Source organism: Netta rufina (genome assembly GCF_964035555.1).
Source record: "Netta rufina genome assembly, chromosome: 13".
Classification (NCBI taxonomy): domain Eukaryota; kingdom Metazoa; phylum Chordata; class Aves; order Anseriformes; family Anatidae; genus Netta; species Netta rufina.
The window spans coordinates 14,483,543-14,496,035 of NC_140136.1; the positions used below are offsets into that span (position 1 = coordinate 14,483,543).

The 12,493-nt window shown below is 41.3% G+C and overlaps 1 protein-coding gene across 1 annotated transcript in view; it reads right to left on the reverse strand.

Moving 5' to 3' along the window:
- SLC6A2 (solute carrier family 6 member 2) overlaps positions 1–12,493 on the reverse strand; it is a 65,497-nt gene that overhangs the window by 24,777 nt on the left and 28,227 nt on the right. The window contains exons 4-5 of the mRNA XM_084294792.1: positions 4,057–4,195; positions 3,082–3,216 (exon numbers count right to left, since the gene is read on the reverse strand). Of these exons, the coding sequence (XP_084150918.1) occupies positions 3,082–3,216; positions 4,057–4,195 (274 nt within the window). The remainder of the gene's footprint in view (positions 1–3,081; positions 3,217–4,056; positions 4,196–12,493) is intronic.

A 12,493-nucleotide genomic window follows, 5' to 3' on the forward strand; every position in this document is an offset into this window, starting at 1 on the left:
GGGATCTAAGGTGCAAGCTCCACCTGCCTTGGAATGGTAATGCTAAGCTTTTCGTGTTTGGTCTACTCCAAAGAAAGGGAGATTTAACCCATTTTAACATGATGTATGAAAGCATTTATACTGGTGATCTATTTTTCCTCAATGTAGATGCTTTCGACTCATGCTTGCTGAAGATTGAACTCTTTATTGAACTCAGGATTTGGAGAGAACTATTAGAGTTGACAATGATTTGAAAGATGAACTGAACAACAAGTTGTAGAGAATCTACTGTAAACCACTGGATAGGTGGATATGTTTTTTCTCAAGCTTCTGTTCAAATAGATTTTAGGATCACAGATTTTTTTTTACTAAATAGCAGTGCAATTCTGTAAACTGTGTTCCTTGTTCATTCCTCTTATACCCAGCTACATCCTTGTTTCCATACAAAAGTGGAGATCAAATAGGGCTTTACTCTCTGAAGTGTGTTTTATATGTATAAGAGTTCAAGAGGAATGTAAAACCTCCTATATTTTTTCTTTAAAAAACGAAACCCACGACCACCACCACCAAAACCCACAAAACTTATGTTGTGTTGCTAAAGTACACGATTTAAAAAAAAAATAAAATTGCCTGAACTATAAATAAATGTGCGTTTCCATCACAGGGCATTTGTTTTTAGTGGCTCTCTAGCTCTTCTGTGTCTTGCCAATGGAGTTGTACTCATACTTCCCCTCTCTTACTATTCAAGCACTGTTAAGTATCTGCCTAAATTCTGTTGATTCAAGTAAGGGTTTAGCACCTGCTGCCTAGCAAGTGAGCTACATGGATGTTAAACTATCTGTTAAGTCTAAGATCCTGGACTGTGTCTGCTCAGTAAGAGCCTTGGCTCATAATTTGTTTCCTTATCAGCTCCTAGGAAGTTGAAGATAAAGAAAAAAAGAGCAGAAACCAGAAGTTCCATTAGAACTAAGATTAAATGCAAAGCATTCCCTTTGATGTAACAAAACATGATGGGAAATGGTCAGTGGGGCTGGCTCTTCTGCCGTTTACGTCCATATTCTCTGTTCTCTTCAGCTGAACATCTTCTGATTAATACACAATCTAATATATTGTTAGATACTGGTTTTTATATGCATTAAAATGAAGAAACAAACATTTTACAGTTTGTTGTCAGCAATCCTTCTAGTTTTTTGAGTGGCTGTTTATACCATTATATCTTCTGTGTCTATTCTTTCTCACATATGTAGATTTAAAGAATTTCTGTGCTGCGTGGAGAGGAAACGTGTGCACCCCTAGATGTTACATAATCTTCAGAAGACTTGTTAAGGCGTGTGAAGGAGCCAGCGCCTTCCTTCTCCCTTCTTTGGAAGAGGGACCCTTTGTGGAACAGTATCTCTGAAAACTGAGGTGCCTTAGGGCTTGTTCAGAGCTGTGCAGTACGTGCCCTTAGAAAATATGGGGGACCTTTCACATTGATCAGGATGCTCTAATGCGTTTTATGAGAGCATTAGCAGAGCCCACTGCAGGTCATCACTGTGACTTATGGCATTTTTTGGTTAGATTAATCATTTGGGAGAAAGAAATAAATCAGATTCAGGGACACTGACGTGGAACTGTAGGGGCTGAAGACAAAGATTAAACACGCAGCCATTGCAGCAGCAGGTGGCCCAGGTACTGAGCAGGAGGAAGGCTGACATGATAAGCAGGTTGAGAAACTTCTTATAATTGATCTTCTGACTTTTATTATTCTAGAGAAACAAAATAAAAATTAAAGTAATCTGAAAAATGTAGCCTTAGCAACAAATAGCTTCAGGGTCAGCCAAGTAGCAGCTGCAGAAACATTAAGCCAAGAACCAGCAGTGCACAGAAGTATCCTTCCAGAGGCAGCTCTGAGCATGGAGGCCTAGACTCCGAGCTGATGCAAGCTGGCGCTGCTCCATGGACGTCCAGAACATGTGATGTTTTTTTCTGAGCAGCACTTAAAACATATAAGAAAAAGTTAAGCAGCTCCTTTGTTCATCCTCACGTCTTTGTATTTGTTTATGTACGTGCGTAAATGTGAGCAACTGAGGTGGCTGCTGCTTTGATGGCAAAGGGGGATCACAGCCCAGTGTTTGAAGTGGGTTTTGCTGAACAATTAGAAAGATCCAGTTAGAATGTGCATATGAAACGTGTAGTGCAAGGATGTACAGACTAAAGAGGCATATCTGAAAGCTGCGAATTTTCACGAATGCATGTCATACTTGTAAAACTGTGTCCTTGCTTTTCAGTTTTGCATCTATTTGAATGGTCTGGAGACTTATCCACAAAGATACTACGAGTTGTTTATAAGACAGAGATGTTTTTGTAGTAGAACCATGGTACGATCTATCTCTACTAACCACATCACTGTTCTTTGTAGATCTGAAATGCCGCTGATTTTGTGAGTAATGCCTATACTCATAGGTCTTGCTTTACAAAGGATGAAATAACTCAATCCTTAGTTCCAGAGTACTCCACAAATTGGGTTGGTTTGGATGGATTTCATGAGAATATCTTGCAATGTTACATGACATGGTGAAATGTACACTGCCTTTGATAGGAAGGTAAGAGCACCATAGTGTTGAGATTGTTGTTCATATGAAGGACAATGATGAACGGAGATGGTCCTGGCTTAGTATGTTTACTACCGTGTTCATAGGCCTGGAATTTTGTTTACCAAGTAAATGTTTAGCCTAGTGATTTAAAAAGGATTTTTTTTTGCTTGAGGTAACTCTGAGCCTTTGGAGAGCTGAATTTTTATGTGACTCAATTTCCATGTGCAAACAATACTGTAACTTACAGGGGGCACAGTCAAAGCATGGACTTTTTAAGGGACTGGCACACCTGACATTGCCCTCGTACAGTTTTTTTAGCAATCAGGATAATCTGGGTTCAGGCTGAGATACTCCTGTTATGGAGAGCGTTGGAAAGCTGTGCTATCAGAGACAGCAGGCTAGTGCTTATGCAAAACTGTAAGTGTGGCTATATATCTTCAGAACTTAGCTCTAATAATTTCAGTTTTAATAACAAGGGTAACAGGTTTAACAATAACATGGAACGAAAGCAGAAGAGTACACTTACTGTGGCTTCTTTTAATCTTCTGAAGTCTATGTGCAGGTATGCATTTATTCCGTTGTATGCACCGGGCAGGGTTATTCCATGTATTAGCAAGACAAATAGTACAACATAAGGCAGAGTGGCTGTTATCCACACAACCTGCAGACAACAGAGATCCCAGAGGTTAATGAGCTGTTACAGAAGATTTAGGAATGAGTGAAAAATACAGCAGGGACTTCCTTGGTTTTGTCCATTCAGTTCTATGCAGTAGCTCTTTTTAGGATGCCTTGGGGGAAATATAACAAAAAGTATAACAAAGAGTCTACGTATCTGTGTTTACAGCAGGAGATGGTTTTGACTAGCAGAAGACTTGGAGTGCTTATATGTTACCAGTGTGTGTTAGACTGCTCATTAGCTGTTCAGCCATCTATTAGTTTACCAAATAATGCAGTCATTGCCTGATGTTAGGTGCTACTTTCATGAAACTGTACACAGAGCTCTCAGCTATCTAACCCTAGAATTTCTGGTGAGGTGAGGTTTCTGAGGGATGTCAAAGAGTAATTTCAAATTCCTTTCTTTAGGTAATATTTTTTTTTCTGGTCATGGCATTTTATGTAATAAAGCATCTTAAACAAACAAAACATCCCATTAGCTATGAATAACAGAACACGTTGGCTAGGAATTGGAGGCACGTTAGAAACGATGCAAAACATCTTTGTCTGCCCAAGTATTTTCTAGATGAGACCACCAATGCTGAATTGAGAATAACATGCTAATAACATTCCCAGTCAGAACATCATGCAACCAGAATTTGTAGATAAAATAAAGGCTGAATCTGGACTGTGTATTCACACTGTACATATACCAAGGCCTCTCACATGGTTTAGTTCCTGAGGATCCCTCAGATGCAGTGATTTAGTGTCTTGCTTCCTAAAATAAGGAGACTTCTTAAAGGAGACAAAGAATGTAGTTGAGATAGAAGAACAATGTTATCTCTACCTTTCCTGAAGTCTTCACGCCTTTCCACAGACTAAAGAAAAGAATGATTACCACCACCAAGAGGCAGAGGGAAAGTTGCCAGCGAGGCAAGCCAAGGTCATGGATTCCACGGCTTTCATGCAGGTGCAGAACTCCTCGCCTACATACCAGATACACAGAAACAAAGCGAAGTCACTGGGGGAAAAAGCTTTTATCTCTCGCATCCTGTGAGCAGTGCAAATAGCTGCTGCACTGCGTTAGTAGCTGCCCTACTGGCACTGCTAACAGTTAGAGAAATCTCTTTTATGAAGCCAGGTGTTGTGCTGCCTTTATGTTATCACTGGCACATCAGTGTCTGCTTAGCACCATCGTTTTGGAAGTGTCACTCTCTTTTTTGTTCTGTTTTTTATTTTTTTTTTCCTTGAGCACCAAACAGATGCCCAGAGGGGCTGCAGAATCTCCACCCTTGGAAATTGGCCAGTAAAGGCCCTGAGCAGAGTAATTTCAGTTTTGAAGTTAACCTTGCTTTGGGTAAGGAGTTGTATTAGAAATCTCTTACGGATCCCTTTCAACCTAAATATTCTGTGGTTCTAGATAAGCAGCAGCTGGCTTTCTGCACCTTGGGCAGTTCTGAAGTTACTTTCAGTGTCTTGGATAGGCTGTTGTAAGGCTGCAAGTGGGAGAAGTGGTCAGATAGGAAAAGCAACAGTTGGTAAATCTAAAATTGGTATTAGTGCTCTGTGCTGTTTGCTGAGGTAATGGAACAACAGTAGAAGAAATTCTGTTGCTTACCAGGGCAGGCTAATTCTTTGGGGATCTATGAAGTGTGAAATGAAGTGTAGAAAGGAGTATTTCTCCAGAGGGCTGGTGACATCTACAAGAGATGTCAAAACACATTGAATGCAACAGGCTGAGGGGTGTGAGTGGGATGTTAGAGTGGGTCTCCCTTCAACTCCCTTCTATGCACTTGAAGGGTTTCTTGCTGCTTATTCAAATCTAATTCTGATAGGCATCTAGTTGAGGTTGGCTTGGGGGGTGCAATCCCTAGTGTTTCAGTGCCCATTCAGAACAAATCATTGTGACCTTGGCTCTTCTCCTGTCTCTGTTACCTTTACTTGCCATGCACTGCTTGGGTAAAATAGACAGTTGTACTCTGTTGGCTTCTCTTAGCACTATGACGACACAAGTCAAAGATTCCCTGCTCAGTAGTGGACTCCGGTGTATTTTATGAAGATAATTACAGTTTGGAGAAACTGAAGTACGGAGTCACTTACCCTGCATTACTGCAGACACGTAGAGAGTAAAGCCTGAGGAGTTCCCACCCCACTAGCTGTCCACGTACTTCAGAGTTAACTTAAGCAATTGTCTTACCAAGCCAGAGATGAGTCAAATAGAGCTGAATAAGCTCTAAGATAGAGCCAAACCTGTGTCAACTTAAGTGGGAAAAACGTAAAAATGTTTCTGTACTACTGAAACTGTAGAAACACACTAGGAAAATAAAGGCCTATTGGTGCCATCCATCTAGTAATATGAAGTAGTTGTGTGTGATTCCTGTTTCATCCCTAAGGTATCAAGGTACGATCAGCTAAGAACTGTAAGAGTTCTGCTTCTGTAGTTTTTGACATTTAATAAGGAATGCTGTATTCTTGGTCTGTTTCTATTATTTATCCCCAGTTGAATAAGAGATGCTTTTAGAAAGCATCCTCCTAAATTAGGCAGCTGATATGTTTCTGTTGCATTGTAAGGCTAATAACACGTGAGGCTTTAAAAGGGTAATGACCATGTGTCTGCGGCATCCAGTCAAAGAACCTTCCTGGTTAGAAGGTATGAGAGCAGTTTAACTCGTACAACACTGCAGCTGTCACCAACTGGTACCTGTGGAAACAGTAAAACAGTGAGAGAGCCAGGCTTTTTGGTATCTCACCCAGAAACCTGTATCTTTACATGTAAATAAGTAGGTGGACGTTGCTCAGCTTTTCCTTAGTATGAACAGAAGCTACCTGTGGTTCTACTAGCAGGGTGTATTTTCATGGGGGATGCAGAGGTGTAAATGGGTTCTGGGCACAGATGCCTGATTCCATTTTACATTTAACCAGGCTGGCAACAATATGTGAAGCTGGGAAAAGCTTCACAGACCTCACATAAGATCATTTGTCCAGAGTCTTGGGAGGGATTTGGCAATCTGCTACCACAGCCACACCGTTATCACTATTACAGTTGGAGGTTGTAAAGAAAGTCCTTTGGCTTACACTTTGTAGATGTACCCTCAGAAAAACTGAATCTGCACTTGCATACTTTGTGCCCATTTAGCTTTTTATTCTTCTTGCCCAAATATTTTTCTGGATTCGTAAAGAAGCCTGCTTCCTTCTGTTTGCTTTCCAAGAAGCAGCTAGCGCTCTGTCTTGCTGTTCGGAACACTTGCCAGAACTGCCATTTCCAGTGTGGGATTCCCAGGATTTTCAGGAGAATCTCCAAAATAAGAGGTCTGCTCCCGTAATCAGGGTAAGGGATCATAAAAAAAGAAGAGAAAAATACTTTCGTAACCAGTCAAAACAGCTGTGTAACTGAGCAGCTAAGCAAGGGAATCTTCATAAACAACTGCTGTGTCTGAGCTCTAATCCTGGCAGGTTTTGCTTCCTCTTCCTTTTTTTTTTTTTTTTTTTTTTTTCCCTTGTGACCTCTGAAAGCTGCCTTTTTTGAGAATTGCTGGGAAGTAGTTCATGAGTGCTTACCCATTAGAGGCTACATTTGTGTTCCAGTTGCTCCATAAAGCAAAGAAGTCTGGTGCTGGACTGTGATTTGGGTTAAGGTGTGCTGACATCTGAAGAGACTGAGGAGAGAAGCAGCAAACTACTAGACTAAACCTTCTTGGCTTGAAGGATAGCTCTGTAATGTTCTTTGAAAAACAGTGGGGTTTTTTGTTTGTTTGTTTTTGAGGAGGACAAATTGGAAAAGAGCTTAGCATTCATCATGTTCATCAGTTACTGGATATCAGTGATGTTAGAGAAAATCCAGTCAGCAGCTCAGATATGCTACAGTTATTCTTGTTTCACGTCAAGTAGTACTTTATCTCAGGAGCAGCTGAAGCTGCTTTTGCCCTGTCTCTGCTAGGGCAGGTGGAGTGATAGATCCCTGGCAGGCTCCTTCGGATTGTACTCAGGCACTTCCCCTGTACTGGCCCCAAAGAGGACAGTGGCAGTGAGGGATACTGCAAGGTTCTCCATTCCTGAAGCTCTGAGCTCAAAACACCCGAGATTTCAGCCTTTTGGTATTACAGCAGAATGGTGCAAGGCGGCCAGCGTCCATTCCTGAACTGAGCTTGTCTTACTGCAGGATTGTGCCATTGCCCAGTGCTGTAAAGATTCTTGTTTCATAGAGAGTTTGTCCACATCTGCTAACAAAATAAACTCGTAATTCACAGAATCTGTGAATTTAGAATAATTCTGAATCAGAGAAAAAGCAAAAACAGAGGCAGTAAGGTACCTAGAATTAGTATTTTGCCTGCAGATTTTCATTGTTGAGAAGAAGAATGAAAGTAGATGAGACATGCAAAAAAGGACAAAAAATATTACAAGGGGGAAGGATGGAGAACAGCCACTAACAGATGAACTGATGAAAACAGAACAGGGACGTACAGTGCTGAGCAAAAGAAAAGAGGAGCTAGTAAGAAACGAACTTTTTAAAAAAAATTTTAATCAGGCATTTGTGCATAGGAGCCTGATTTATGCTAAGACCACTTTCCTTGTAAGGCAGTGTAAATTACATTTGCAATGACTTTGAGACTGTACATCACTGTAAATATAGGTCCCAAGAGTCTGTCTGCCTATCTGCAAGAGGAGCGTGAATGTGAAGGCATTTCAGATTGAAGCTGCATTCTGGCTTCTCTCTTTGGGAGATTTATTCTGGTCCTCTCTTGCCCAGTGCTCCCTGCTGGGAAGGCTCCCCAAGCCAGCTCACAGCTCTGGCACCAGTTCTTGCGTTCCTTTCACACCACGTTCAGCCAAAGGGAAGCAGTTCACCTCTGCTGAAATCAGCAAATGGCAGGTTGTTTGCTGGATCCCTGTCTTCTGTTTTGTCTTTGTGCAGAGCTTGGTTCCTCTTTAGTCTGGTGTCAGATGCCAGAGAGCCAACAGCTGTGGGGTATTCACATATAAACCCTACAAAAGGCAAATCATCAAGGAGGCAGCGGGCAGCTGCTCAGAGGGACTCGGTAACTGATGGAATCATAGCTACAATAATGTCTGACTAGGAGCAAACCACTTCTTCCCCATGTCTTGGTGTTCCCTTCTATAGAGTGAGGATTATAACAATCCTTCATTTTGTCTCCACTCTCAGCAATTTAGAATTTATTCCATATGGAAATGGTGAATGTTAAGTATCGACAAGGAACCACACAAAGGAAAAAGAAATGCTAAGGGTCTTGATCTGAAAACTCCTCTGTGTTGTTCACTCCAAAACATGCAATCCATAGCCAGAAAACAGGGTAAGAGCTTTAGATGTTGCATTTTCCTACATTACTTTGTCAGATTGATTCTTTCTAAGGATTTTCTAAGGAGCCTTTTATGTAATTCATCCCTGGGGAGACTTCCATGACTGTTGTGGAAATTTAAAAGGTTTTATACAAACAGGTCAAGTTAAAGGTCTTGGAGTAAGCCTTCTTCTGATCCCAAATCAAATATAATTTTAGGTTTCAATACAAATATGATTGCACAATTCTATAGGGTCATTCTTTCTTTTTAAAGTTAATGTAAAAATTATTTGCATAAATTGGATGGGATCAATAGAAGTGTCATTCATCCAAACAAGTTCTAAATGTGTTGTATCAGATTTTAGCTGGAAAAACTTCATTGATTTATCAGTAAATCAGTAAGTTAAGTTACAGATTTACTTTACAGTCTGGCAAACTGAGATTCTTCCAACAGAAAACTTTGATTAGAAACGAAATCTTTTGGTTTTAGTGTTTGTAGACATCGTTTCTGAGTGCAGGGTTGTCTCAGAAATGACTGCTAGCCCACAATTTTAGATGAGAACATTTTGGACATGAACACCTGTGAATGCAAAATGAATGGGCTATAGCTTTCAAAAATAAAACGCAGGGAGTTGGCCAAGTACTTTTACAAGCTAGCAGTCACTTTTGAGGGATCAAACCCAAATGGCTTGCATAGAATAAATAGCAGAAAATTGGCTGAGCTATAAATACATACAGTCCTGATCTCGTGAGCTCTGTTCTCTATTCCAGTAGGTAGGCTAGTTTTAATGATTTAAAACTTAATGCAAATTTATAGACTGAAGATTCCAGAAGGACTGACAGTGTATACGGTGTGCAATCTATAGAAATTAAAATACATACTCGATTTAGAAAGCAATTTGAGGCATGGTAATTGGCTCATTTAGAAGGCTCTCCTACATACATCTCTTGCATTTTATATATTTGTGCAACCATGGTTCAATCATCATTGCTGCCAGTTTCCTTCAGAGTATAAAATACAGGTTTTCCTTCTGTCTGTGGAAGGCTATCGGAAGCAGCCTTGGATGGCATTCTTTTTGCACAAAGTTAGCCAGGCTCTTGGTGTTACAACTTCAAGTACAGCACTGCTTAAGTTCAGCTGTACAGTTTCTGCTGCAGTTTGCATCCACAAGGCAGACATCTGCAGCTGTGTGGGGCTGAGCTTCTGCTACAACCTCAGCTGGCCTCAGCTGGCTTCATCCAGGTTGAACACGGGGTGTTTGTGGGCTGCACTTCTACAGTGCGGTGCAGGGAGAGGTGAATGGCTCCACGTGAAGTCAGCAAAGCCCAACAGGGTTAGCCTCAAGATATTTCAGCTCCCTCTTGTGTTGGAGAATGGAGCTTTATGGTGGACTTCAAGCTAGGTTTGGGGAATCACTTACAACAAATGATTTGCCAGTGGTACCCTCGTTGGCCCATTGTGATTCGAACTGAATGGAACTGTGATTCTTCTTGAATCACCATACTTCTGAAATTATAAATGGCCACCAGGACTAAACTCCTCGTTCCCTGAGAATGTTTATCTCCACTCATTGAAGCCTTTACTCTGCCTAATTCTCCCATTAACCTAATGATAGCGACCTCCCCTGCTGTTTGTGCCACAGCTCAGCACATTCAAGTCCGCACAGTGCTCTGAAGAAGGTGTTTCCAAAACCCACCCATTATATTAAGATTTGCAGAAAGAATGGAAAGGCTTGAATTTTACCCCTTACTAGCTCCAGCAAGTACAAAACTCCTGAAAAAAATGTTTGTTGTTTGAGGTTATAGGCAAAGCAGAGCACTCATGCTCCCCCAGCTGCCAGAGTCCCTAACTGGCAGGTTCAGCATTTCTGTTCCCCTACAGACAGCAAAATGTAGGATGCTGGAGGAGACACCTCTGCTGCCTTTGCCTTGAGCAACACACACGGGGATGGAAATATTCCACAGGCTCTGCCTCTGCTTGCCAGGATGTCAAATGCAAGGTAATCTAGGGGAGAGGTGCTGCAGCAGTGTCCTCAGCTGCCATTGCTCAGAGTCTGGTACCCCCACCAAGCTGTATCGGGTTCTCTGTGTGCAGATGAGCTGTTAGAAATCCCCCTACAAGCTAGCACAAAGCAAGCCGGTTGCATGCAGCACAAAGTGCTGCTCCTGACGTTTGCAATATCTCAAGAAAACTCTCTGGAAATGTAAGTTGGCAAAGTTGTTATTCCTCCAGTCTTCCGGACTTGTTGTAAAAAGGCTTGTTGTGGTTTAGGAATCATTTCCATAAAGCTGTCCAAAGCCTAAGAACATGTGTACACACTTACACGGATTGACTCCCATTGTTCTCACATTTCATTTCTTTTCTCTTTGTGTAAGTAAATGGTCAACAAATGGAGAAGATGTGAGCGTACATGAAAAGCAAATTTCAAAGCTGCGCATGTAAATATTTTTGGAATAGCCTTTTTTTCATAAGCCTTTTTTTGCATAAATACTTGCACCAGAAATTTCTGTATACTGAGTCAAAAAGAGAAAGATTGCTGAGTTACTTAGCTGAGTCCAAAAACATCTACAGCCAAAAAGCAAATACATGATGTGCAGGGATGCACGGGTGTTAGTCTCAGACTATGGACATATAAACGAGGCACTCAAACACCTCCTAAGTATACCTGTGAAATTAACGTAGTACTAATACACTAATATCTGAAGTAGTTTGTCCATTGCTATTTTAGTGATGGGCTCATATATTGCCTACGTGTAACTGATTCTAAGCCTGGTGAAATCAGAGGAGCTCTTCAGTTACGTTCAGGGGATTTTTGAGGGTGAATGCCCAGAGCCTGGCTAGAATTATCATTAGCCTTGGATTGCGTGATCTCAGAGAAAAAGTAAACAAATGACTGCTACCCAGAGATTAGAAACATCTGATGACTCTTTTCTTGCAATTAAGGTTCAAAAGATGAGTAAGCCTAGATGGCTGCAGAGGTTCTTACTTTCTCATTGCTTACCAAAGCTCTCAGACATGTCTATAGGGTGTGGGTGCTGCCTGAAAAACCTCCTAAAGGAGCTGACAGATGTATTCAGAGGAGGTTTGGTGTCCTGGGAAGCAGTACATCACTGAGAATTGCTGGTCAGGTTTAGCACAAGCTTGTCTTTCTTTACCAGACATCATTAGTAGGATACAGGGCTACCCACTGTCATTAGGTCTTCCTTGATTCAGTTCTTATTTTAAGCAGAATTGTTTATGTTTGCTCTTGAACTGGTGTTTTCTCTCATTTGGAGCAGTTGCCCCCCAGTTAATACAGGGAGATGTCTGCGTCTGCCACTGGAGCACTGAGCGACGGCTGGCCGGTGGTGGTGGTCCCTGGAAAGACTGGTGCCCCAAAGCACAAAGCTCAAGGTCTCTAAAAGTAACCTTTGCTGGACACAGTGCGGATCTTTGCAGGGATTCTTGGTTCACACGCTCCCCAGAAATTAATGTTTATAAATGATACGACTGCTGTGACTAAATGTTGTCTGTTCCTTGTTCTTAGATAGCCTTTTTGCAATTACTCACATCTGGAAACATTTGTGAGTTCTGCTAATTTCCTTTACTGAGTCTGGCAGGAAAATTTCCCTATAAAAATGTTTTATTTCTTACGCAGGAGGAATGGATTACAGCGCTGAGAAAAAGTCCTGTCAGAGGAAAATAGCTGTAGCTCAATGCATTTGGTGATTACTTTAATATTTTGTTTAAGAAACTGTCCGGATTCATTCCTGCAACAGATGACGGGTTTTTAACAGGCACAGTGCCTCGTGAGCAGAATAGTGCTTTTGTTCCTCCAGACTGGCGTTGTTTGATTGCATACATGAAAGCAAGATGGTAACAAAATCTTCCTTGGCACAAGAATGGAGAACAAATATAAAGTATGCCAATATTCAGATCAAATACTTACACAGGAGAGATAAGGAACAGATAGAGGAATGGTTTTTTGAGTGATGGGCTTTCGGTTTTCC